Source organism: Pteronotus mesoamericanus, unplaced genomic scaffold (genome assembly GCF_021234165.1).
Source record: "Pteronotus mesoamericanus isolate MK-2021 breed Mesoamerican mustached bat unplaced genomic scaffold, CSHL_Meso_final contig_214, whole genome shotgun sequence".
In the NCBI taxonomy this organism is placed as follows: Eukaryota; Metazoa; Chordata; class Mammalia; order Chiroptera; family Mormoopidae; genus Pteronotus; species Pteronotus mesoamericanus.
Genome location: NW_026555089.1, coordinates 6,795,655 through 6,823,603, shown reverse-complemented (window position 1 = coordinate 6,823,603; position 27,949 = coordinate 6,795,655). Strand labels below are relative to the sequence as shown.

General features: G+C 52.8%; 1 protein-coding gene across 2 annotated transcripts in view; it reads right to left on the bottom strand.

The window, feature by feature from the left end:
* AHNAK (AHNAK nucleoprotein) overlaps positions 1-27,949 on the bottom strand; it is an 83,872-nt gene that overhangs the window by 54,276 nt on the left and 1,647 nt on the right. Inside the window, exons 2-6 of one of the 2 annotated variants that reach the window (XM_054571034.1) lie at positions 19,929-20,030; positions 19,470-19,626; positions 18,844-19,031; positions 17,561-17,968; positions 317-16,807 (exon numbers count right to left, since the gene is read on the bottom strand). In XM_054571034.1, the coding sequence (XP_054427009.1) occupies positions 1,148-16,807; positions 17,561-17,968; positions 18,844-19,031; positions 19,470-19,626 (16,413 nt within the window). In that variant the 5' untranslated portion in view covers positions 19,929-20,030 and the 3' untranslated portion in view covers positions 317-1,147. Of the gene's footprint in view, positions 1-316; positions 16,808-17,560; positions 17,969-18,843; positions 19,032-19,469; positions 19,627-19,928; positions 20,031-27,949 lie in introns of those variants that run through there. The other variant, XM_054571035.1, reaches the window with a different exon arrangement.

The window sequence follows — 27,949 nt, the reverse complement described above, 5'->3', positions numbered from 1 at the left end:
TTGACCACTCCAACAAGCCTTTTTAAAAATTCACCGTCTGTATCGTTTTACCAATTTAGAACCATTTCTGAATTGTGTCTTCTTATCTGAGGTGGCAAAGTCGATGAGTGGGTCCTGGGGCTCGGGCTGCCAGCATACCAAGCCTCCGAACGGCGCGGCCAGCCTTACCATGAGAATCAAGAATCCAAGAATTCCTCCCATTACCCATGAACAAAACCAGCGATGCCACTGGGTGGATCCAGTGTGAACTCTCAGGGCTGGTGTGCAGCCTCCTCAGGCTTTCTCCCCTCAACACACAATGCAAAGGCACAAGACATCAGGGTTAATAAACAGCTTTATTTGCCTTTGACAGCATCAGTTTTCTTACATTCTTAATTAAGTTGCCATTAAAGTGCGGGAAAATTTCTTAATCATGATAACATTTGTTACAAGAAATCAAAACTAATCAGGAAAATGGTGGCCACGAGGAAAACGTTTCTCTTACAACACACAGAATGGAAGCCCCCGCATGTTGAGCTAGAGGGTTGGCCAATTTGCAAACAGTTTCTAATTCCCTCTCACTGTAAGCACCACACTGGCTGGGACCACCACCCCTGGGGAAAAAAGCAATGCTAAAGATAATTCTAAAAAAAACACCCGCACACCCAGCCTGCCGACTTCTCTTGGCCATCTTTGGGTGTTTGCTGTTTGAGTAGATCCAATTTTAGGAGAAAATGGAGGTCTGGCCCCCTCTACTGCCCTCTACCCCACCCCCCTTACTAACAAAAGCCCCCAAAGTCATCATTACAATGAAAAAGTGGGTTTCCATTACCCCAACACTAACAATGTTCAGTAAAAATGAAGGTAATAAACACAAAAGCTTGCATAGTAAACAGGAGCTCTCAGCATACAATGCAACAACAAAAAAAAACTGAAATCTTCAGGCAAATACTGCTGACTCTGCATGTGGGCTGGTCGAACTTGGAACTCTTTAGCTATCCGTAGAGCTCCAGGAGCTAAAAGGCAGTTAGCCTGTCAGCACCTGCCGCTGGCAGAGGCCAGGTCTTTGCATTACTGCTGAGGCTGTCGGCGTGTTCCTCTTTGGAGGTTATATACAAACACACCCGAGGCTGATGTATTTTTATACATATATGTACACAAAGGCCTGCTACTCTTTCTTTGTGGAAACCACCACCTCTACCTCGGGAAGCTGGATGCCAACCTTAGTCCCACTGTCATTGCTAGAAGAAGAGGACAGTCGGGACTTCTTAGAGGCCAGGGACACTCCACTCTCCTGTAACTTGCCTGCCTCCTCGTCACTTCCAGTCACCTCATAATGACCTTTGCTCTTTGACCCTAATCCACCAAAGGTACCAAATTTCAGCTTCCCTTGTTTCCCTTTGACTTTCTCACCTTCCAGCGACACTTCCCCACCTTCAAACTCCAAAGTCCCGGTCGGGGTGGAAGAAGCAGAGAGCTCCCTTTCATCGCTGAAGGAATTGGAGCGGTGCCGTGGCTTCTTACTTTTAAACAGGGAGAATTTGGCTTTGGGTGAAGATGTTTCAGCCTCTGCTTCTCCCTCCAAAGAGCCTAGGCTGGCCTTTGAACTCTTCAGGTCACCTTTGGACCCCGAGATGGATGCTTCTGGTGAGCCAGTGACACCACCTTTCCCTTTAGGTTTGGAAAAATTGAACTTGGGCATCTTGATTTTGGACTTTTTAAGTTTTCCGTCGGACTCTTCCCACTCGCCCTCTCCGACGCCAGGCTGAACACTGGACTCTGCTTTGGGGAAATTGATATCCACCCCCACTTCTCTGCCAACCAGCTCACGGCCAGAGAAGGTGAATTTGGGGATCTTCATCTTAGGGAATGTTACTTTTCCAGATCTGCTTTCCAGGTGACCTTGAGGCCCAGATACACTCAGTCCAGGACCCTGGAGTCCAAACTGGCCTTTCACACCTCCTCCTGCTTTTGGTCCTGAGAAATGAAGTCCCCCAGCATCCAAGTTGAGAGCAGAGGAGACCTGGGGTCCTTTCCACTCAACCCCAGAGCCTTTGACATTCATATGCCCTTCCCCCAGGCTGACATCTGGGGTACTGACACCCCCTGAAACATCAACACCTCCTTTGATTTTCGGACCCTTCAAGCTGATACCAAAATCAGACTCAGGAGATGCCATATTAAATGAAGGCCCTTTCACGCTAATGTCGGGAGCGGCCCCGTGGAGACCTATTCCTGGCAGGTTGCCTTTGATTTCAGGGCCAGAAACTTGCCCAGTGGGGAGTTTCACATTCACACCTGGCAGCTCCATGTCACATCCAGAGGCCTTAATCCCAGGCATTTGGAGGTTCCCTTCTAGGCCTTGCACACTGATGCCTGGAAGACCTCCTCCAACAGAGGGACCTTTCATCTCACCAATGCCCCCAAGGCTCCCTTTTACTTTTGGTCCTTCCAAGTTCAAGTCCAGATCTGGTGTTGAAATCTGAGGCCCTTTCAAGTTGAGTCCTCCAAGGTTCACATCCATGCCTGGCCCCTTTAGTTCTCCAGTAACCTGTGGACCCTTGACGTTAATGTCCAGGTCAGACCCTGGGGTACAGATACCAAACTGGGGCAGCTTCATTTGAGGAAGTTTAAAACCACCTTCAGGTGTCTCCAAGCTTAGATCAGGGGCACCCACTGATACTTTAGGGCACTTCATGTCACCAGAGACAGCCAGGTCTCCCTTCAAACTTGGTCCTTTCAAGTTCAGGTCAAAGTCAGGTCCAGAGACTTTGGGCATAGAGAGGTTCACTGAAGGCAAGTCTACTTTTGGCCCCTTCAGAGACACATCAGGCCCTTCAAGCTTCACATCTGGTAAGCTCATGCCTCCTTCAAGTGAGGGCAGTGGGGCATGGGCTTCTGCTCCCCCGCCCTCCACTTTCACACCAGGAACGCCAATCTTGGGCATCGAAAACTTGGGGAACTTGATTTTCGATTCTGGACCTTGCAGATCTATGTCTGGTCCTTCCAGTCCCACACTGGGGACATCACCCTTTATCTTTGGTCCTTTCAAGTTAATGTTCACATCAGGGATGGAAACTTGAGGGGCAGAAATGTTGAAAGATGGTGCTTTGACTTTAGCATCTGGGCCTTCAATGTTGATATCAGGTGCATCCAAGTTTGCCTGCACCCTGGGGCCTTTCAAGTTGCCCTCCATTTTGGGCCCTGAGACATCGACACCTGGCACCTTCAGCTTGATGTCAGGACCTTCCACATTCATCCCTGATGAAGAAACATCAAGGTCACGGACCTGCATTTCACCCTCCATTTTGGGGGCCTCCGCTTTAAATTTGGGTGATTTGATGTCAAATTCCACATCTGGGAAGTACATTTTTCCAAACATAGTTTTCTTGGTTTTCGGAGACTTTGCATCGACTTTAAGTGCAGCATCTGGCCCTGCAACACTGAGGTCTATGTCAGGAGCCTTGACATTGGCATCAATTTCACCCCCAGGAACATTCAGATCAAAGCCTTGTTTCTTGGTTTTAATTTTAGGACCACTCATGTGAATTTTAGGCATTTTAAACTTACTTTTCTTGCCCTTGCCACCGACACTGATGTCAGGAGTCTCAACGTTCAGCTCTGCCTCAGGAACAGTCACATCGACCGAAGGTGACTTCAGGTCAGCTCTGGGGCCTTTTGCCCCAAATCCAAACTTGGGTTTCTTAAATTTCGGAACTTTAACATCTGGTCCCTCAATGTTAACATCTGGGCTCTCCATGTGCACATCTAAGTTTGGAGCTTCTAAATCAACGTTAGGCCCCTTCAGGTCCAATTCTCCGCCTTCTATTTTGGGACCAGAAATTCCAATTTTGGGTGGCTTGAGATGCAAATCCACATCAGGAACAGTTACTTTAGGAGCAGATATATCCAGTGATGGCATCTTCAAATGTGGGCCACTAAGTTTGGCACCAGGGCCTTCAAAATCCAAACCTGGACCTTTAAGGTCTACTTCTGGGCCTTGGAAAGTACCTTCAATTTTAGGGACAGACACATCAAAATCTCCTTTGACTTTGGGTCCTTTCAAATCTAGATCAATATCAGGCATGGAGATTTTGGGAGCTTTGATATTAATCTCAGGCATCTTGAATTTGGAACCCTTCAGTTTCGCATCTGGCCCCTCGATATTCACATCTGGCACATCAATGTCCACTTTGGGGCCAGAAATATCAATGTCAGCTTTTGGGAGATTCACATCCACTTCTGGGCCCTCTCCTTTGAAGCCAGGCATGCTGAACTTGGGCATTTTCACCTTGGGCATCTTCAGGTGCCAGTCTGGGCCATGAACGTCCACATCAGGGGCATCGATGTCCACTTTGGGCCCCTTGATGTCAATTCCGGGGCCCTTGAGGTCACCTTCCACCTTAGGCAGGGAAACATCAACATCACCTTTTACTTTGGGACCTTTCAAGTTTAAGTCAATGTCAGGCATGGAGATCTTAGGAGCTTTGATGTTCATCTCGGGCATCTTGAATTTGGGACCCTTCAGTTTCGCATCTGGGCCTTCGAGAGTGACGTCTGGAACATCAATGTCCACCTTAGGTCCTGAGACATCAATGTCAGCCTTGGGCAGGTTCACATCTACCTCAGGGCCCTCTCCTTTGAAGCCAGGCATGCTGAACTTGGGCATTTTCACCTTGGGCATCTTCAGGTGCCAGTCTGGGCCATGAACATCCACATCTGGGACATCGATGTCCACTTTGGGGCCTTTGATGTCAACTTCAGGGCCCTTGAGGTCACCTTCCACTTTGGGCAGAGAAACATCCACATCTCCCTTTACTTTAGGACCCTTCAGATTCAGGTCGACTTCAGGCATGGAGATCTTGGGTGCCTTGAGATGCAGGTCAGGCATTTTAAACTTGGGGCCCTTCAGTTTCCCTTCTGGGCCATGAATGTCAATGTCTGGAGTGTCTATGTCCAGCTTAGGGCCTTTAACATCAACTTTGGGGCCTTTCAGATCCCCTTCCAGTTTAGGAACAGAAATGTCCAAATCTCCTTTTACCTTTGGTCCTTTCAAGTTCAAATCAATGTCACTCATGGAGATTTGTGGGGTTTTGAAATGCACATCAGGCATCTTAAATTTGGGGCCTTTGAGTTTCCCTTCAGGACCCTCAATGTCCATCTCTGGCCCTTTCAGACCACCTTCCACCTTAGGCAGTGAAAGGTCCACATCACCCTTTGCTTTTGGCCCTTTCAGGTTTAAGTCGAAGTCAGGCATGGAGATCTTGGGGGCTTTAATGTGCATCTCCGGCATTTTAAATTTGGGCCCCTTCAATTTTCCTTCTGGACCTTCAATATTGATATCAGGAGTATCAATGTCCAATTTGGGTGCCTTCATGTCAATTTGAGGGCCTTCCACTTTAGGCAGAGAGACATCCACATTACCCTTCATTTTGGGGCCCTTCAAGTTTAAGTCAAGGTCAGGCATGGAGATTTTGGGGGCTTTGATGTTCATCTCCGGCATCTTGAATTTGGGACCCTTCAGTTTCGCATCAGGACCTTCGATATTCACATCTGGCACATCAATGTCCACTTTGGGGCCAGAAATATCAATGTCAGCTTTTGGGAGATTCACATCCACTTCTGGGCCCTCTCCTTTGAAGCCAGGCATGCTGAACTTGGGCATTTTCACCTTGGGCATCTTCAGGTGCCAGTCTGGGCCATGAACGTCCACATCAGGGGCATCGATGTCCACTTTGGGCCCCTTGATGTCAATTCCGGGGCCCTTGAGGTCACCTTCCACCTTAGGCAGGGAAACATCAACATCACCTTTTACTTTGGGACCTTTCAAGTTTAAGTCAATGTCAGGCATGGAGATCTTAGGAGCTTTGATGTTCATCTCGGGCATCTTGAATTTGGGACCCTTCAGTTTCGCATCTGGGCCTTCGAGAGTGACGTCTGGAACATCAATGTCCACCTTAGGTCCTGAGACATCAATGTCAGCCTTGGGCAGGTTCACATCTACCTCAGGGCCCTCTCCTTTGAAGCCAGGCATGCTGAACTTGGGCATTTTCACCTTGGGCATCTTCAGGTGCCAGTCTGGGCCATGAACATCCACATCTGGGACATCGATGTCCACTTTGGGGCCTTTGATGTCAACTTCAGGGCCCTTGAGGTCACCTTCCACTTTGGGCAGAGAAACATCCACATCTCCCTTTACTTTAGGACCCTTCAGATTCAGGTCGACTTCAGGCATGGAGATCTTGGGTGCCTTGAGATGCAGGTCAGGCATTTTAAACTTGGGGCCCTTCAGTTTCCCTTCTGGGCCATGAATGTCAATGTCTGGAGTGTCTATGTCCACCTTGGGCCCTGACACATCAATGTTGGCCTTGGGCAGGTTCACATCCACTTCTGGGCCCTCTCCTTTGAAGCCAGGCATGCTGATCTTGGGCATTTTTATCTTGGGCATCTTCAGGTGCCAGTCTGGGCCTTGGACATCCACATCTGGTGCATCAATGTCCACTTTGGGGCCCTTGATGTCAACTTCAGGGCCTTTCAGGTCACCTTCCACCTTCGGCAGAGAAACATCCACATCTCCTTTGACCTTAGGTCCTTTCAGATGCAAATCAAAGTCTGGCATGGAGATCTTGGGAGCTTTGATGTTCATCTCTGGCATCTTAAACTTGGGGCCCTTAAGTTTTGCATCTGGACCTTCAATGTTGACATCAGGACTTTCAATGTCTACTTTGGGTCCCGAGACATCGATATCAGCCTTGGGCAGGTTCACATCCACTTCTGGGCCCTCTCCTTTGAAGCCAGGCATGCTGATCTTGGGCATTTTTATCTTGGGCATCTTCAGGTGCCAGTCTGGGCCTTGAACGTCCACATCTGGCGCATCAATGTCCACTTTGGGGCCCTTGATGTCAACTTCAGGGCCTTCAACTTTGGGCAGGGAAACATCCACATCACCCTTCACTTTCGGACCTTTCAGGTGCAAATCAAAGTCAGGCATGGAGATCTTGGGGGCTTTGATGTTCATCTCAGGCATCTTGAACTTAGGACCTTTCAACTTTCCTTCTGGTCCTTCAATGTTAACATCAGGACCTTCAATGTCCACTTTGGGTGCTGAGACATCGATGTCAGCCTTGGGGAGGTTCACATCCACTTCTGGCCCTTCTCCTTTGAAGCCAGGCATGCTGAACTTGGGCATTTTCACCTTGGGCATCTTCAGGTGCCAGTCTGGGCCATGAACGTCCACATCAGGGGCATCGATGTCTACTTTGGGGCCCTTGATGTCAACTTCAGGGCCTTTCAGGTCACCTTCAACCTTAGGCAGGGAAATGTCCATATCACCTTTCACCTTGGGACCTTTCAGGTTTAAATCAATGTCAGGCATGGAGATCTTGGGAGCCTTTATGTGCATCTCTGGCATCTTGAACTTGGGCCCCTTCAATTTTCCCTCTGGGCCTTCGATATTAATATCAGGAGTGTCAATGTCCACTTTGGGGCCCTTGATGTCCACATCAGGGGTTTTTAGCTCACCTTCCACTTTTGGCAAAGACACATCCACATCACCCTTCATTTTGGGACCCTTCAGGTTCAGGTCAAAATCAGGCATGGAGATTTTGGGAGCTTTGATGTTCATCTCAGGCATCCTGAATTTGGGACCCTTCAGTTTCGCATCTGGACCTTCAATATTCACATCTGGAACATCAATATCGGCCTTGGGCAGGTTTACATCCACTTCTGGGCCCTCTCCCTTGAAGCCAGGCATGCTGAACTTGGGCATTTTCATTTTGGGCATCTTTAGGTGCCAGTCTGGGCCATGAACATCCACATCAGGGACATCAATGTCCACTTTGGGCCCTTTGATATCAACCCCTGGTGCTTTCAGGTCTCCTTCAACTTTGGGAAGAGAAACATCCACATCACCTTTTACCTTGGGGCCCTTCAGGTTTAAATCAATGTCAGGCATGGAGATCTTGGGAGCTTTGATATTCACATCAGGCATCTTGATTTTGGGACCTTTTAAGCCTCCTTCTAGGCCTTCCACATTGACTTCTGGACCCTCAATGTCCATTCTGGGAGCCTCTATGTGGATATCTCCTTTTGGTAGATCCACAGCCACATCTGGCCCTTCTGCTTTTAAGCCAGGCACACCAAACTTGGGCATTTTCATCTTCGGCATTTTTAAATTCCAGTCTGGACCATGTACATCCACATCAGGTGCATCAAGATGAACTTCTGGTGCCTTAAGGTCTACCTGGGGTCCTTTAAAGTCACCTTCTAAGTTAGGACCTGTAACATCTAAGTCTCCTTTGACTTTAGGACCTTTCAGATTTAACTCCACATCAGGCATAGAAACTTTAGGAGATGAAATACTAAGAAAAGGCATTTTGAACTTGGATCCTTTTACTTTTCCTTGGACCTCAACATCAGGAGCATTGATGTCAACTTTTGGGGCTGTTACATCAATATCTGGCTTTTTAACTTTGACATCCACCTCAGGTGTCTGAACTTTGGAGCCCGAAAAATTAAATTTGGGAAGTTTAAAACGAGATTTCTTTGACTTGCCTTCAACATTGAGCTTAGGACCAGAAATGTCCACTTCTGGGCCCTTTACGTCCAGCTTGGGAGCTTTAATGTCACCTTCCAATTTAGGCCCAGAAACATCAACATCTCCCTTAAGCTTTGAGCCTTTCAAATTCAAGTCAATTTCTGGCATGGAGATCTTGGGCATATTTACATGCATGTCAGGCATCTTCAGTTTGGGGCCTTTTAATTTGCCTTCTGGGCCATGAATGTCAACATCTGGAGCATCTAAATCTATCTTTGGGCCCTTTATGTCAAGAGAAGGCCCTTTCAAATCACCTTCAACAGTTGGAAGTGAAACATCGACCTCTCCTTTCATTTTGGGGCCTTTAAGATTGAGATCCAAATCTGGCATTGAAATCTTAGGAGCTTTGATGTTCATCTCAGGCATCTTGAACTTAGGACCTTTCAACTTTCCTTCTGGTCCTTCAATGTTAACATCAGGACCTTCAATGTCCACTTTGGGTGCTGAGACATCGATGTCAGCCTTGGGGAGGTTCACATCCACTTCAGGCCCTTCTCCTTTGAAGCCAGGCATGCTGAACTTGGGCATTTTCACCTTGGGCATCTTCAGGTGCCAGTCCGGGCCATGAACATCCACATCTGGGACATCAATGTCCATTTTAGGGCCCTTAATATCCACTTCAGGAACTTTAATCTCACCTTCCACTTTTGGTAAAGACACATCCACATCACCTTTCACTTTGGGGCCTTTCAGGTTAAGATCAATGTCAGGCATGGAGATCTTGGGGGCTTTGATGTTCATCTCTGGCATCTTAAACTTAGGACCTTTCAACTTTCCTTCTGGTCCTTCAATGTTAACATCAGGACCTTCAATGTCCACTTTGGGTCCTGAGACATCGATGTCAGCCTTGGGGAGGTTCACATCCACCTCAGGGCCTTCTCCTTTGAAGCCTGGCATGCTGAACTTGGGCATTTTCACCTTGGGCATCTTCAGGTGCCAGTCTGGGCCATGAACGTCCACATCAGGGGCATCGATGCCCACTTTGGGGCCTTTGATGTCAACTTCAGGACCGCTGATGTCACCTTCCACCTTAGGCAGAGAAACATCCACATCACCCTTCACTTTCGGACCTTTCAGGTGCAAATCAAAGTCAGGCATGGAGATCTTGGGGGCTTTGATGTTCATCTCAGGCATCTTGAACTTAGGACCTTTCAACTTTCCTTCTGGTCCTTCAATGTTAACATCAGGACCTTCAATGTCCACTTTGGGTGCTGAGACATCGATGTCAGCCTTGGGAAGGTTCACATCCACTTCCGGGCCCTCTGCTTTGAAGCCAGGCATGCTGAACTTTGGCATTTTCATCTTAGGCATCTTCAAGTGCCAGTCTGGACCATGAACATCCACATCTGGTGCATCAATGTCCACTTTGGGGCCCTTGATGTCAATTTCAGGGCCTTTCAGATCTCCCTCTACCTTGGGACCTGTGACTTCCATGCCTTTTACTTTTGGACCTGTTAAATTAAGATCAATATCTGGCATGGATATCTTTGGAGTTTTAAAGTGCATTTCAGGCATCTTAAACTTTGGACTTTTCCACTTTCCTTCAGGTCCTTCAATATTCACATCAGGACATTCAAGATCCACTTTGGGTCCTGAGACATCGATATCAGCCTTGGGCAGGTTCACATCCACTTCTGGGCCCTCTCCTTTGAAGCCAGGCATGCTGATCTTGGGCATTTTCATCTTGGGCATCTTCAGGTGCCAGTCGGGGCCATGAACGTCCACATCTGGCGCATCAATGTCCACTTTGGGGCCCTTGATGTCAACTTCAGGGCCTTCAACTTTGGGCAGGGAAACATCCACATCACCCTTCACTTTCGGACCTTTCAGGTGCAAATCAAAGTCAGGCATGGAGATCTTGGGGGCTTTGATGTTCATCTCAGGCATCTTGAACTTAGGACCTTTCAACTTTCCTTCTGGTCCTTCAATGTTAACATCAGGACCTTCAATGTCCACTTTGGGTGCTGAGATATCGATGTCAGCCTTGGGGAGGTTCACATCCACTTCCGGGCCCTCTGCTTTGAAGCCAGGCATGCTGAATTTGGGCATTTTCATCTTGGGCATCTTCAGGTGCCAGTCTGGTCCATGAACTTCAGGAGCACTTATGTCTACTTTGGGGCCCTTGATGTTAACATCTGGTACTTTACCTTCCACCTCAGGTACAGACACATCAACATCCCCCTTGATTTTAGGTCCTTTCAGATTTAAGTCCACATCAGGCATAGAAATATTTGGGGCTTTGAAATGCATATCAGGCATCTTGAACTTGGGGCCTTTCAATTTGCCCTCTGGTCCTTCAATGTCAATATCTGGCCTACTCATGTCACCTTTGAGGTCACCTTCCAATTTGGGAACATCTACATCCACCTCGCCCTTGATCTTGGGGCTTTTCAAGTGTAGATTAATGTCTGGCATGGAGATTTTGGGAGCTTTAAAATGCATGTCTGGCATCTTAAATTTAGGACTTTTCCATTTGCCATCTGGGCCTTCCACAGCTACATCTGGCATGTCAACATCCAACTTGGGGCCCTTGACATCCAATTCTGGACCCTTTAAATCTCCTTCCATCTTTGGAGCAGAAGCATCAAAATCTCCTTTAATTTTAGGCCCCTTCAAGTTGAAGTCAACATCAGGCATGGAAATCTTGGGAGCATGAAAGTGCATTTCTGGCATCTTGAACTTGGGGCCTTTCAGTTTTCCTTCTGGACCTTCAATGTTCACATCTGGGGCTTCAATGTCAACCTTGGGTACGGAGATGTCAACGTCTGCCTTGGGCAGGTTCACATCCACTTCTGGGCCCTCTCCTTTGAAGCCAGGCATGCTGAACTTGGGCATTTTCATCTTGGGCATCTTCAGGTGCCAGTCTGGGCCGTGAACATTCACATCTGGAGCATCAATGTCAACCTTGGGTCCTTTGATGTCCACATCTGGCACTTTCATTTCACCTTCTATCTTGGGCACTGACACATCCACATCCCCTTTGACTTTGGGGCCTTTCAAGTTTAAGTCTACATCAGGCATGGAGATCTTGGGAGTCTTGAAGTGCATCTCAGGCATCTTAAACTTGGGACCTTTCAATTTTGCATCAGGACATTCCAGATCAACGTCAGGTACCTCCATGTCCACGCTGGGGCCTTTCAAATCTCCCTCCAACTTTGGCACAGACACATCCACATCCCCTTTGACTTTGGGGCCTTTCAAGTGTAAGTCTACATCAGGCATGGAGATCTTGGGGGTCTTGAAGTGCATCTCAGGCATCTTAAACTTTGGGCCCTTCAATTTCCCTTCTGGTCCCTCAAGGCTCACATCTGGAGCTTCGATGTCAACCTTGGGTCCAGAGATGTCAACGTTGGCCTTGGGCAGGTTCACATCCACTTCTGGGCCCTCTCCTTTGAAGCCAGGCATGCTGAACTTGGGCATTTTCATCTTGGGCATCTTCAGGTGCCAGTCGGGGCCGTGAACATCCACATCTGGGACATCAACATCCACTTTGGGTCCTTTGATGTCCACATCTGGCACTTTCATTTCACCTTCTATCTTGGGCACTGACACATCCACATCCCCTTTGACTTTGGGGCCTTTCAAGTGTACATCAGGCATGGAGATCTTGGGAGTCTTAAAGTGCATCTCAGGCATCTTAAACTTGGGACCTTTCAATTTTGCATCAGGACATTCCAGATCAATGTCAGGTACCTCCATGTCCACGCTGGGGCCTTTCAAATCTCCCTCCAACTTTGGCACAGACATATCCACATCCCCTTTGACTTTGGGGCCTTTTAAGTGTAAGTCTACATCAGGCATGGAGATCTTGGGGGTCTTGAAGTGCATCTCAGGCATCTTAAACTTAGGGCCTTTCAACTTTGCATCAGGACATTCCAGATTAACATCAGGCACCTCCACGTCCATGCTGGGGCCTTTGATATCAACTTGTGGACCTCTGATATCACCTTCTAGTTCTGGCATAGTAGCATCTATCTCTCCTTTCAGTTTGGGTCCTTTCAAATTCAAGTCCACATCTGGCACGGATATCTTGGAAGTTTTGATATTCAATTTAGGCATCTTAAATTTAGAACCTTTTAATTTTCCTTCTGGTCCCTCAATATCCAAATCAGGAGCATCAATGTCCACTTTGGGGCCAGAAACATTAATGTCAGCCTTGGGCAGATTCACATCCACTTCTGGGCCCTCTCCTTTGAAGCCAGGCATGCTGAACTTGGGCATTTTCACCTTGGGCATCTTCAGGTGCCAGTCTGGGCCGTGAACATCCACATCTGGAGCATCAATATCAACCTTGGGTCCTTTGATGTCCACATCTGGCACTTTCATTTCACCTTCTATCTTGGGCACTGACACATCCACATCCCCTTTGACTTTGGGGCCTTTCAAGTCTACATCAGGCATGGAGATCTTGGGAGTCTTGAAGTGCATCTCAGGCATCTTAAACTTAGGGCCTTTCATCTTTCCTTCAGGACATTCAATATCAATATCACCAACATTCACATCCACCTGAGGAGCTTTCACACCAATTTCAGGAACTTTCAAGTCTCCTTCCACTTTAGGAAGAGAGACATCTACATCAGTTTTCAGTTTAGGAGCTTTCAGATTAAGTCCAACATCAGGCATAGAAATTTTGTGTGTCTGTATATTCATGCTTGGCATTTTGAACTTGGGACCTTTAAGTTTCCCCTCTGGACCTTCAAGAGTCACATCTGGAGCATTAATGTCTACTTTGGGTCCAGAGACATCAATGTCAGACTTGGGGAGGTTCACATCCACTTCTGGGCCCTCTCCTTTGAAGCCTGGCATGCTGAACTTGGGCATTTTCACTTTGGGCATCTTCAGGTGCCAGTCTGGGCCATGAACTCCCACGTCTGGTGTATTAATATCCACTTTGGGGCCTTTAATGTCAACATCAGGAGCTTTTATCTCTCCTTCCATTTTTGGGGCTGTAACATCATAGTCTCCTTTCATTTTAGGACCTTTCAAATGCAAACTAACATCTGGCATGGGTATCTTCTGAGACTTTATATTCATTTCTGGCATCTTAAATTTAGGACCCTTTAGTTTTGCATCTGGACCTTCAATATTCACATCTGGAACTTCCACAGCCACCTTGGGTCCGGAGATGTCAATGTCAGCCTTGGGCAGGTTCACATCCACTTCTGGACCCTCTCCTTTGAAGCCTGGCATGCTGAATTTAGGCATTTTCATTTTAGGCATCTTAAGGTGCCAGTCGGGGCCATGAATATCCACATCCGGGGCACTAACGTCAACCTTGGGCCCTTTAAGGTCGACATCTGGCACTCTTATTTCACCTTGTACATCAGGCAAAGAGAGATCTGCATCTCCCTTTAATTTTGGTCCCTTAAGATTTAAGTTCACATCAGGCATGGAGACCTTGGGAGCTTTGAAGTGCATCTCAGGCATCTTAAACTTCGGACCCTTCAGCTTCCCTTCTGGTCCCTCAAGGCTCACATCTGGGGCTTCGATGTCAATCTTGGGTCCGGAGATGTCAACGTCAGCCTTGGGCAGGTTCACATCCACTTCTGGGCCCTCTCCTTTGAAGCCAGGCATGCTGAACTTGGGCATTTTCATCTTGGGCATCTTCAGGTGCCAGTCGGGGCCGTGAACATCCACATCTGGGACATCAACATCCACTTTGGGTCCTCTGATGTCCACATCTGGCACTTTCATTTCACCTTCTATCTTGGGCACTGACACATCCACATCCCCTTTGACTTTGGGGCCTTTCAAGTGTAAGTCTACATCGGGCATGGAAATCTTGGGGGTCTTGAAGTGCATCTCAGGCATCTTAAACTTTGGGCCCTTCAATTTCCCTTCTGGTCCCTCAAGGCTCACATCTGGGGCTTCGATGTCAACCTTGGGTCCGGAGATGTCAACATCAGCCTTGGGCAGGGTCACATCCACTTCGGGGCCCTCTCCTTTGAAGCCAGGCATGCTGAACTTGGGCATTTTCATCTTGGGCATCTTCAAGTTCCAGTCTGGTCCGTGAACATCCACATCTGGGACATCAACGTCTACTTTGGGTCCTTTGATGTCCACATCCGGCACTTTCATTTCACCTTCTATCTTGGGCACTGACACATCCACATCCCCTTTGACTTTGGGGCCTTTCAAGTGTACATCAGGCATGGAGATCTTGGGAGTCTTAAAGTGCATCTCAGGCATCTTAAACTTCGGACCCTTCAGCTTCCCTTCTGGTCCCTCAAGGCTCACATCTGGGGCTTCGATGTCAACCTTGGGTCCGGAGATGTCAACATTGGCCTTGGGCAGGTTCACATCCACTTCTGGGCCCTCTCCTTTGAAGCCAGGCATGCTGAACTTGGGCATTTTCATCTTGGGCATCTTCAGGTGCCAGTCTGGGCCGTGAACATCCACATCTGGGACATCAACGTCCACTTTGGGTCCTTTGATGTCCACATCTGGCACTTTCATTTCACCTTCTACTTTTGGTGCAGACATATCTAGATTTCCCTTCACTTTGGGTCCTTTAAGATCGAGGTCAACATCAGGCAAAGTCATCTTAGGAGCTTTGAAGTGCATCTCAGGCATCTTAAACTTAGGGCCTTTCAACTTCCCTTCAGGTCCTTCAAGGCTCAGATCTGGAGCACTAACATCTACCTTGGGTGCAGAAAGGTCCACATCAGGCTTGGGCAGGTTCACATCCAGGTCTGGGCCCTCTCCTCTGAGGCTGGGCATGGTAAATTTGGGCATTTTCATCTTGGGCATCTTTAGGTTCCAATCAGGACCATGAACTTCAACATCTGGGGCACTGACATCTACCTTTGGCCCTTTCAGGTCACCTTCCAGCTTTGGCATTGTAACATCATATTCTCCCTTTACCTTGGAACCTTTCATATGCAAGTCGACATCAGGCATGGAGATCTTTGGAGCCTTGATATTCATCTCAGGCATCTTAAATTTTGGACCCTTCAGCTTTCCTTCTGGTCCCTCAAGGCTCACGTCTGGAACTTCAATATCAACCTTGGGTCCTGTGATGTCAATGTCAGCTTTGGGCAGGTTCACATCCACTTCTGGGCCCTCTGTTTTAAAGCCTGGCATGCTGAATTTGGGCATTTTCATCTTGGGCATCTTCAGGTGCCAATCTGGGCCATGAACGTCCACATCTGGGACATCAATGTCCACTTTGGCACTTTTAAGTTCAACATCAGGAACTTTAACCTCACCTTCAATCTTGGGTGCCGTGACATCATATTCTCCTTTTGCACTAGGGCCTTTCAAATGTAAGTCCACATCTGGCATGGAGATCTTTGGGGCTTTGATATTCATCTCAGGCATCTTAAATTTGGATCCTTTCAATTTTCCTTCTGGTCCCTCAATTCTCACATCGGGGGCACTAACATCTACCTTTGGCCCAGAAATGTCCACATCAGCCTTGGGTAGGTTTACACTCACATCTGCACCCTCTGCTTTGAGCCCTGGCACACTGAATTTAGGCATTTTCATCTTGGGCATCTTCAGATGCCAGTCTGGGCCATGAACATCCCCATCTGGAGCATTAATGTCCACCTGGGGGCCTTTCAGTTCCCCTTCAAGTTTTGGTACTGTTATATCATACTCTCCTTTCATCTTTGTGCCTTTAACATGTAGCTCTACATCAGGCATGGAGATCTTTGGTGTCTTGACACTCACTTCAGGCAACTTAACATCAGAGCCTTTAAGTTCACCCCCCAGGCCTCCTATGTTGACATTAGGGGCTTCCATGTTGACCTTGGGCCCTGTAATACTGACATGTCCTTTGGGTAGATTCACATCTACATCTGGACCTTCCCCTTTGACTCCTGGAGTGCTGAACTTGGGCATTTTCATCTTGGGCATTTTCAGGTTCCATTCTGGGCCATGAATTTCCACATCTGGGGCACTGACATCCACTTTGGGGCCTTTGACATCAACTTCAGGGACTTTGACTTTCCCTTCTACTTTTGGGAGTGCAACATCTGCACCCCCTTTCACTTTCGGTGCACCCACAGTTAAGTCTACATCTGCCATAGAGATACTGCAGGTTCCAACTTTCCCAGGAGAACCACTCAGCTTGGGTCCTGCCAGGGTCCCCTCTAGGCTTGGTGTCTCTATGTCCACTTTGGAGCCTTTAACTGTCACTTGAGGTCCCTTAATATCACCTTGCACCTCCTGAGTGGGGACCTTAATATCTCCTTTCAGTTTGGAGGACCCAAGGCTCAGATCCACGTCCTGCAGGGAGATTTTAGGTTTCTGAATAATCATTTCAGGATTCTTGACTTTAGTACCCTTTATCTTCCCTTCCAGCCCCCCAGTAGCAACCTCGGGCAGGCTGACGTCCCCAGAGACCCCAGGAAGAGTCACTTCCCCTGTGGGTAGTGTCACATCAATTCCAGCTCCTCCCTTAGAACCTGATATGGAGAATTTGGGGACTTTCACCTTGGGCATATTTAGTTTGCCTCCAGGCCCATGAATGTCAACATCAGAGCCTTGAACTTCCACACTGGGGCCAGTGATGCTGCCCTTGACTTTTGGAGCAGAGATGTTCACCCCTATGCTCCCCTGTGGCTTGGCACCTTTCAGGCCTAGACCTCCTTCAAGTGATGGTCCAGTAATCGGGGGGCCCTTCAGCTTCCCCTCAATATTGGCACAGGGAGCACTGACTTCTAGATGAGGAGCCTGGATGTTCCCACCAACGGTCACACCTGGCTTGCTGTCCTTGTGCCCCACAGAGAATTCAGGTGCAAAAACGTTAAACCCTTTCTCTGATGCCTGGCCCTCAGGCCCTGTGGAGACACCAAATTTTGGCATCTTCATGGTGGGAATTTTAATTTTTCCATTATTTTCACTCTCAAGAGATGGGCCCTGTCCCTCTACTGCCCCACCCCCAAGAGAAGATGAAATGCCCACTCCTGGAACTTGGACCCCCCCTTTGCCACCCAAGTCCAAGCCCTTTGCACCAACAGTGATGTCTGGGCTGCCCACCTTTACACCAGGCACGGTGACCTGGAGTTTGGAGTGGCCGGCACCTTGGAGCTCTGGTCCGGAAGTAGAAATGGAACCAGCTTGAATGTCCACAGCAGAGCCTGTGGTGGGAGACACTGCCCCCATGCCCGAGGGCAGCCTGATCACTGTCTTCCCAGGCTGGGCCTCCACATCCACAGTGGAGATTCCAGTCAGTTCATGCCGTGGAATCTTGATCTTGAACTCAGGGCTGCTGATGTCGATGTCCTTGGCTCCTTCCCGGCCCGTCACATCCACAGTGTAGGCCGTGACCCTTCTAGTCACCGTGATGGTGCGGCTCTGGGTCTCCCCTTCCACTCCATCCTCCGACTTCAGCCGAGGCTTGATCTTCGTGTCATAGATGCGCTGGTACTCCTCATCATCCCCGCTCTGCAGAGAGACACGCCCAGCAGAGGTTGCAGCAGCGTCTGCCTGAGTTACAGGCGCCAGCCGCAGCCCAGCCAGTTTCCCAAAGAAGCTGGGACCATAACGGCAGTCCGCAGAGCCTCCCGGGGCAGAGCACAGAGGGCTGACGAGAGGGGCTGACAACCACATCACAGGAGGAAGATAGAAGTGATTTGGGGAAACTCCAGGAAGCAAAAGCCTTGGGGAGAGGACGGGGTGTAGACTCCTGGGTGGCACAGTGTGGGAAAAGGATTAACAATCGATTCTATCCTCAAGTCACCTGTCAAGTACTGGGGACGCCTCCAGGCGACCCTAAGGCTCGCAACTCTCAACACCCTGGCATGTTTAAGGGGGGAGCCCTGGAAAGCTGGGTTCAGAGCAGCCGTGCTTACGCAAACACTTTCCCTTTGAGCCCCACTATCTGTTACAGAAACAAGCCATCCAAAGGAGCGGGGAGATGTCCCTCAGGCACTTTGTGGCCCAGCCTCTGACTCACAGATGAGTCCAGGCCTCTGGAAGCAGACAAATGTTCTGTGAGGTAGAGCTGGACACCTGTGAAATCATTTCAAAGATTCTGGCAAAGCAGCAGACCTTCCTCCTGGCACCTAGGACCAAACAGCATGTGCCGATGCCCACGTTTCAGCGCTCTGAAGAGACTGATTTGGAGGGGCAGCATCAGTCGCATGCCACCCGTGAATAGGAACAACCAGGCTGACTCAACAGAGAGCGCAGAGGGGTGAAATTAGAAGAAGGAGTGACAGGAGAAGTCCAGTTGGCAGACAGAAGGCTCAGGAAGTGGGGCCAGCAGGTCGGTGCGGCCGGGGGAGGTCAGGACGCAGACGGGCCAGCAAGGCACTCACCAGAACCACTTCAGAAGTGTGGGAGCTGAAGACCTCGTGGGTCCAGGTCTGGCCAGGCTCAGGGGAGCGGTCCCCCTTACGGTGCAGCTTCAGACCCACAGTGTGGTGCCCCATGCAACTCAGCAGCTGCGTCACCTCACCCGACTGCAGGTTGTCAAAGTAGATGGTGGCACCCACAATCTGGTCCCCTGAGCAGGGAGGAACAAGAAGCAGGTCTCAGGGAAATGACACACAAACACTGTGTGCTCGGCACTCCAACTGACTTGCATTTAATGCATGTCATGACCATTCTGCAAGGCAGGTGTGGTACTACCCCTTATACAGATGAGGAAACTGAGGCTTAGAGAGGTCGGCTAGTTTTCCCAAAGTGGCATGAACTCATGAGTGGTGGAGTCAGCACTGAGGACTGCCTCCACCTCCCTCCGCGGACCACCTTCCCCAGGGATCATGAGCGAGTGACGGGCACAGTGGGCAAGAGAGGGCAGGGCTTGGGTACAAACCACCCTGACGGCACAGGGACCGCGCCCTCCACAGCCACATGTCCACTCCTGCTTGCCCCTACCCTTCCCTCTGCCACCTTCACCCACCCCACCCCAGTCCCCAGTCTACACCCTGAGGTGACTCACCCTCCTTGACCACCCCAGTGCGGGCCGCAGGGGAATTCTGCATGACCTCCTGCACAAAGACACCGTCTTCCCTCTGGGCAATGGTCAGCCCGTGGGAGCCACTGCCCTGCCAGTTGGGCAGCAGCAGCTCCCGCGTTGTCTCCTCCTCCTTCTCCATCTGGAAGGAGGGAAGGGAATGAGTTTAAGGGGGCGAGGCATAAAGCACACCAATAAGAGGATGAGAAGGACGTGAACTCTCAGGGAGTGGCACACTGTCTCCAAGGTGCTCACTTCCGCGGTAGAGATGCTCCACGACACAACAGACAAGACAGAAAGCGGACCGTGGACGCAACCGGCCTCAGGGCACCAGCTCCAGGTGGCTCCCGCCCGCCCACACCCAGCTTCCTGGTGCCACCCAGGGGTCTCCACCCACCTCACCCCATCACCTCCAACTCTCTCATCACCCTCCCTCCAACTGACCTTTTGCAGGACTCGGTTCAGGAGCGAATGCCTTGCCAGGAGCCCGCCCCTCCTTCTTGTCCTCTCCTCAGTCTCTCTCGTGGGGAATCTCGGTCACACAGCCTAGGGAAAAACTCACAATGACGCATGCACTCTGCACCAGCTTGCTCAAACCCCGAGCGGAGGCCACGCAAGTGACGGCTGGATGTTCTGCTCCGCAGGCCAGACGGAGACCTTGAGCCCTCACGGTCATCAGTTCCATTCACACACGACTCGTCAGCCTGGCAGCAAGGAGGAGGGTTACAGGAGGCCAGACTCAGAGTCACCTCCTGGTTCTGTGTCCTCCCAGTTGGGTGACCCCAGCCAAGTCCCTCAAGACCTCCGAGGCTCCATCTCCTCATCCGTGACCACGGAGAGGATAAAGGACATCTGCGAGGACAGAAGGAGAGGGCGCCGGCCTGAAAAGCTCTGGGGCACAGGAGCCCCCTGAGGTACCCATCCCCATTAGGGTCTTTATACCAACCAGCTTCAGGAGGGAGCTGCTGCTGCCCCCAACTTACAGACAGAAAGACCGACATTCAGAGGCCAATTTGCCCAAGGTCCACACACAATAAGCAAGCCTGGGCTCAGACCCAAATCTGTACCTCCTTCCCCTACTGTATCAGCTCTGCAGGTGGCGACTGGCAGGCCTGCAAGCAGGGACGGTGGTGACGGTGACACTGGGTCACCCCATCTAAATCAGTCGTCAGGACCAGGGGGACCCTCGCCAGCTGGGAGCTCCACAAGCCCTGTCACAGGCAGCCACGAACAAAGGAAGCCCCCGGCTTCCCCCTCCAAACTCAGCGTGCCCCGCCGCCCCGCCCCGGCACCAACCCATCCCGGCCTGAGAGGCTGGAGTCCAGCTGAGCTGCCTCAGGGACGTGGTGAGTCAGGGCCCATCTGGCCACCCACGCTGGGCCCCGGGCCAGGCTCCCATAGGTGCGGGCACCAAGGAGCAAAGACGCCCTCCAGCCACAGGATGAGCTGTCAGCAGGAGAGGGGCCCTGAGAAGGCAGGACTCCAATGCAGTTCAGGGCCTACCTCCACCCGCACCGAATGGCAGCGGCATCACTCAGAGCCTGTCTGTGAAACTGGGGGACGATGTCAATCACCGAGCACCTGGCCCAGCGCCCCCCCCCCCACAGCCATTTACATGCAGAAATTAGTCAGCTGATCGGTAACTGTGTACATTCTGATCACCTCCTGCATGTCCCACATTGTACTGGGCCCTGCAGAGCGAACGAGCAGGGGACAGACAGCTCAGCTCAGCACCAAATTGCACGCCGCGTTAGGCTGTCACCTAACTGCACTCTTGATTCCCCCACGGAGATGTAAAAGACTCAGTTCCTGTCCTGGATATAAAACAAGAACAAAGTGCTCTGGGTGTGATTGGTTTGGCCTCAGAATGTTCCAGAGGCTTGGGAGACTTTTGAGGGGAATGGAATATAAAGGGGCTCTTGAAGGTGCTCGAGGGAAACTCCAAGAAACAAGATTACTCGTGGACAAAACAGGCACTTGGCGCTTCCGATGTTGGGCAGGTCACAACACGGGAGGAGATAACCACATGGACCCTCAGGTGCCCAGACCACCTGAACTCACACACCTGCGGTGTTTATGATGCGGCCCTTCCCCAGCACAGGTGCCGCTAGGAGGCCAGCAGAGTCGTGCAGGGGGAGCAGCCTGTGGGGACAGGTGTGAGCTGGGCCAACGCCTCCTCCCTTCCTGACCAGCAGAGCAGGTCGACAAGAAGTCACACGGACACTTTCTAACATTAACAGCGGAGCCAGAACTTGAACTGGGTCTCCCCAGCGGCCGGTGCTGAGGAGCCAGCCCAGCAGACGGGAGCCAGGCAGGGCAGGGGAGGAAAAGGCCTTGCAGCCTGAGAGCTTCTCAGATCTCTGAAGCCACTGGTCGCCGGGCACCTGTCTTCCTCCTTGAGCGCACCCCCTGCCCCCCGCGCAGTTTCTCAGCCCAGCGTCCTGGTGCTGAGCCAGCAGCGGCCGAGCTCCTCCTCGCCCACATCTCAGCCCCACCCTCCCTCCTTCCCCCATGAGTCACTGTGGCCACAACAGCTCCAAACATGCTAAGGGCAACACCTAAAAACCAATCGACAAAGCGCTTCACAGGCCAGACCCCTGGTGGCAGAGGGGCCGGGGCTCCAGTGGACGCAGGCAGTCGGCTTCCCTGCCAGCTCCTCAAACAGAACCCTAAGCCAGACGGAGCCCTAGGGATGGAGTCCCTAGAAGCACAGCCGGGAGGCTCACGAGGAACTTGCTACATGCCTGGACCCAGGCTGCTGAGGAGGGGAGAGGACCATCTGGAGGAGGGCAGGGTCCACAGGCCGTGAGAACAGGAGGCCCTGGACCCGGGGCCACAGGTCGGCCCTGGCAGAACGCCCACTGGCTTCCTGGCCAGGTGGAGCTGCCAACCACCCTGCCTGCCCTGGCTCGGCTGCCTCCTGGCGCAGCCAGGAGGACTCCCCTCCCCTCTCATCTGATCTGGGCCACGCAGATGGCTGGACGTGGGGGTGCCGATAGGGGATGCAAGGCCACTGTGCCCGGGGCGTGTCCTCTGCATCAGGGCCCCAGCCCTCAGTCTCCGCACCCCTGGAGCCTGTACCAAGCCCAGCTGGCCCTTCCTCCCACACAAGTCAGGACAAGCCAGGCTGCCCAAAGCAGGGTCTCTGGCACTCTGGGGAATTCGGTACCTTCAGCCAAAGTGTCGTAAGCCTTTGGAGCTGTGCTGTCCAACAAGGTAGCCGCACGTGGCTATTTAAATTTAAATTAACTGAAATTAAATTTAAAATTTAGCTCCCTGGTTGCAGTAGTCACCTTTCAAGAGCTCGACAGCCCCCATGGCTACCACATAGGAGAGCACACACAGAGGACATTCCCCCACTGCAGAAAAAGGTCACAGCACTGCCTGTTATTTACACGTGGAGAAAGTGGGGTCCAGGGGTGAGAATGGGGGAGTGTCGGGGTCCTGGAGCTGCCTGCCCCTGCTCCCCCCAGCCCGCCCTGCCTGCCCACCCCAGCGCTGGCTCACAGTCCTCAGTGACGGGACAGCAGGGTGGAAGCGGAGACCCCCCGAGGCAGAGGGCTGCCTGGAGGGCCGCCAACGAGTGAGATGGTGAGGCCACTCCAGCTGCAAGGCAGAGAGGGCACACGTCTGAGACTGCACGACAGAGCGCCGCTCGGCCCGACGCCGCGAGGAGAACGAAGCTGTCCAGTGCAATCAAAACCTCAAAGAGGATGCGCAGAGCCTCAGGCTCTGCCCCTGCCGCCGATGTAGATGGGGCCAACACCTGGACAGATGCAGGAAGGAGACTCCTTGCCCTGGGCAAAGGGCTCCACCAGGTGTGACCTCCAGAGGAGCACCCTCCTTCACTGCCACCAGGGAACAGGGCCCCTTCTTCCCCAGAGCCCGTAGGAAGACAGCCAGGGCGGGGCCCAGGCTACTGCTGCAGCAGCTGGAGACTGGCATGCAGCTAGCGTCAGCGTTGAGAGCACAGGAATTGGTGTTCTCTCTCTCTCTCTCTCTCTCTCTCTCTCTCTCTCTCTCTCTCTCTCTCTCTCTCTCTGTCTTTCTCACCCCCCAAGAGACAAGGCATGGGTGTCAACGCCCCCACGCCCCAAACCTGAAGACAAGATGCACACACCAGAGGAGCACAGGTCGGCGCACACACCCAGCACTGGCTGGACACAAGAAGTGATGCTCTGAGGGACACTCGCACCCACAATGAGGAGGACACTAATAGCAGTGAAACTTCCAGCCAGCACCACAGGACACACACACACACACACACACACACACACACGAGTGAACCGACCCACCGCACACACAGGCCCAGGAGAAGCAGCCCCCAGGCCAGGGACAATGAAATGATTCACCATGGGGCAGGGACCACCACCCGGCGGAAAGCCCCAGAACACTTATAACCAGGGCCACGTAAAAAAGATACACCCAGAGGGGCAACCTACGCTCATAAACATTCACCAGACTTCAAAGAGGAAGAGAAAGCTCCACATTGAAAGAAAAGCCCAACCAGCTGGAAGAGAATTTTGCAGAGCTCCTAGGGTGTGCCGGGCAGGCGCCGGGCTCGAGTTCCATGCCCGGGGTCTCATCCGATCCCCAAACAGCCCTATGTGATTAAAAATTCATATCCTTATTTTAGAGATGCCGAAACAGGGCCGCGAGGTGCGTGACTCACCCAAGTATGAGGCAGGGTTGACGTGCAAGCCCTGGGGGCTCTGTCGCCATTGGGGGACAAAGGCACAAATAAATGCACACAGGATGCGAAACCACAGAGAAAGATGCGCCAGGGAGGTACACGGGAGAGAGAAACCTACGCTGGAGGTAGGGAGAGTCAGACCCAGAGACACACCCACAGGAAGACGGGCCTCGTCCTAGTCCAGCTTGTGGGCAGCAGACCCAGAACGGCAGTGTCCCGGGCACCCCGAAGCCCAGGATCCGAGGGGTCTTTTGGTTAAAAGGCTTCTGGAGGCTACATCTTCAGGGGTCAGAAATCCTGAGCTACCCCAAGGTCTAGACTAAGAAAGGCATCCCCTTCTGGGGCTTGGACAGCACAGGACCCACAGGGCCAGGCCCTGGGTGGGCAAGGCAAACCTTTCCAATCCCTGAGAAAGGGGAACAGCAGCGGCAGGCAGACCTGCACCCCAGAGGGAGGGACAAGGAGAAACCCGGAGGTGGATCTCTTCCGGGGCCTAAGCCTCCAAGTGGACCTCCACGAACGCAGCTGTCAGACCGCTGTCTGGGGCAAACACCAGGGCCTAGTCTAACTGGAGGAGACCTGCACGGCCATCTCCAGGTGCAGGCTGGAAGCAAGAACTTTTACACTCAGCTGACTCTGGGCGGCACCCCAGGCGGGGGCGCGGGGGTTGGGGGGGCATCCTTGCAACCTGAACGCAATGCGTGTCAAGAGGATGGAATTGCCATGGAAAATGAGACCACCACCAGCGACATGGGCACTGGAGAGACATTCGGAGACAGACACACAAGGACGCATGCCCGGTGCACAGACACACTCATCTGCCCCACTCTCTGTTCTCCACAGCCCAGAGCAGGCCCAGAGCTCCGTCGGGGCAGCGCCGGGCACCTACACCTGTTAACCTGGTGGCCAGGGTCTCTGCCTTCCGTCACCTGTGGGCACCTGCCTATCTTACTCCCTTGTGCCTGGGCCACTGGCCCAGCCCGCAACCCAGCAGGAGGACGTTTTCCCAGCCTCCACTCCAGCCCCAGCCAGGCCTCGCCACCACGCTGGCTTTCTGCACCTTGACTTCCAGGGCTGCCAGCTGCTTCCTGGGCCCCGCCCATCTGCCGGTCTCCCTCTCGTGCGGCCACTTCCCCGGTGCGCTCTGAAGCCCATTCTCAGTTCTCACTCCCTGCGGGAAGGGAGCTTCCCTCCTCCTCCCCTGACCAAGGGGGACTCTCCCTTCCTTGTGAAAGGGGCCTGGGAGCAGCACTACATTCTCCAGCAGGAGGTCCCCACACCTTGTCACAGAGCCAGAGAGGCATGCGCCCTGACCCGGAGCTGCTGGATGGAAACCAAGTCTGCAGACCGTCGCCCTCCATGGGGGTGGGAGGGGAAGAACCCGCTGGCTCTCCCCGGGGGGGCAGATTACAGCTTGGGAGCTGCCCACCAGCCCTACCGGCACCCTTACAAGAGCCCCCACCAAGGCCCAGCTCTCCACCCAGTGGCCAGGCCACGCCAGTGCAGGGTGCATGGCTGCCAAAGAGCCGCCCCCAACCCAGCCAGGACACGAAGCTCGAAGTCCGGATCAGCTCGAGGCACTTCCCCTTCCCCTAGAACCTCCGCTCTGGCCCCCGGGGACAGGGCAGGATGCCCCTCCCTGACCGCCCAGGCCAGCGCCTCGCTCAGCGGGTCCAGGCCTCACCCCCAGGGCTGTCCTTGCCCTCCTGGCGGGCCTCTGGGCCCAAACTCCAGGGTCCCAAACCTGTCCGCGATGGAGAAACTGACTTTAGTCCTTGCCGACAGCCCCTGCGGGAGGTCCCCGTGAAGCCCCCACCACCAGGGCGAGTCCCATGGCTGTCCCCTGCCCTATAGACCCCAGACACAAGTACTGGGAACATACCCGGGTGCAAGATAACGCAGGGGCCACCGTGCACACACAGAGGGACACCCTCTCCCAGGTAACGGCACACCCCTCACCGCTGTGACACTGGCAGACACAGCACCCCAAGGCCACAGGGAAGCATCAACCTTTGGATGCAGGACCGCCAGCTGCAACAGCCCAGCCAGCCCCCTGATGGGAACTAAGGCCAGCAGGAAGGAAGAGAGGCTCCGCCAAAACATACATCCCTGCTGAGCCCTGCTGCGGCCCACCCTCGTGGCGCCCGGCAAGCCTTCTGCGGGCCCACCCGTGGAGGTAGTGGAGGTAACTGTGCTTGCTCAGGAAGGCCCGCGGGCCTCGAGGGATGGCTGGAGCCTGGGGAATCCGCAGCTCCCCGGGAGCCTGGGTGAAGCCACGGGAGACCGAGAGAGCAGGAGGCCCTAGACACTGGCGGCTGTAACGTCCTAAACCCTCTCGGGTGGCCACCTCCCTTCCACGTGGTCAGCCCAGCTCCAGGGAGAGGGACCTGGGGGTGGCTGGGAGCGGTGGGGGAGGGCCAGCAGGGGCAGAGATCCTGTCAGGAGTCAGACCAGCTCTCCCGGTCTGCCCCTTTGTCTGTCCCCAGGCGGTTCCCAGGTACTGAAGAGGGTGGTGACCACACCCCAAGCCCCACACACCCCTCCGCCTCCACGGCTTTGCTGCAACCCCTCAAACCAGCTCCTCAGGCTCCGGGTGATGAGCTCTGCCAGGGCCGGCCAGCCAGTTCCAAGTTGAGCCAAAGATTCCAGCCTGGCGGCGCCCAGGCACCTCCACCCAGGGCCTCCTGGGGGCTGGGGTGATCCAGGGGACCCCCAGCTCATCCCCTGCCCTCGACTGACGTGAGCCTCCCCCCTCACAGATCTCCCACAGTTTACTCTCTCGTGTCCCTTCCCAGGCCCGGGTCTCATCCCCTGAGCCAAGTCTGGCTGGTGCACGTGCTCAGCTCCTTGAGGGTGGCTCTTCCAGGGGCTGCCCAGACTAGGCCCCTGAATCCCGGCTGCGGGCCTCCTCCATATTGCCGCACTAAGCCCTGAATGACTTCCGTGGCTCCCTGTGTGCCCTGCTCTCTAACCAATGTCCCTGGGCGTAACCTCTTAAGGACGGGGTTTTAGAGACACCCTCCAATCTCCGTCTCCAATCACCCAGACCCTTCGTCCTCTGCCAGCCCAGTTCTCGTGGTCCTAGGCCCTTTCCCACCTTCCTTCATCCAAAAGCTCACAGCTCACAGCAAGGAGGTCCCCCCTGCGCCTGGGGCTCCCTCGGCACACTCACCTCCCGCCCGCTGGCCCAGCCCACCATCCCTGCGAGAGGAGAAGGAAGCTTCCCCATTCAGCTTCGGAAAGGAAGTGAGCGCCACACCCTGCCCCAGGGGTTTCCCTCGTGGCCTGCAGGGGAAGAAGGGGCAGGAAAGCAGGATCCACTCCCCTAATTTACACCCAGCTAGGTGTGGAGACCCTAAAAAGTCCCCCAAGGCACCTCCAATCCCCCCCTCCCCTCCACTCCCTAGCCTGCACCACAGCCCCCAAGGCATCCCTGCATCCGGCGGAATCAACCCAGCCCCTATCATGTGCTAATCTGTGTGAGGAGGGCCATGTGACCCCTGCTGCCAGAGTGGATTCCAACACAGGACACTTTCAAAATCAATTAGCGGGCGCTGTGCTTGAAACATAGAGGTAAATATCTGGGTTTCTTCCTCCCAGAAACTCCAGGTCATTCTCTAAGGACCCCACTTCACGGGAAGATACCACCCTGGCTTTCCACAAATCCACTCCACAGAGCAGGGCTCTCAGCAGCCGCGGCTGGCTTTCCGGGGGTACCTCCCGCCACCAACACCACCAGCGCCGCTCGGGTGGCCACACCCAGTGCAAGGCG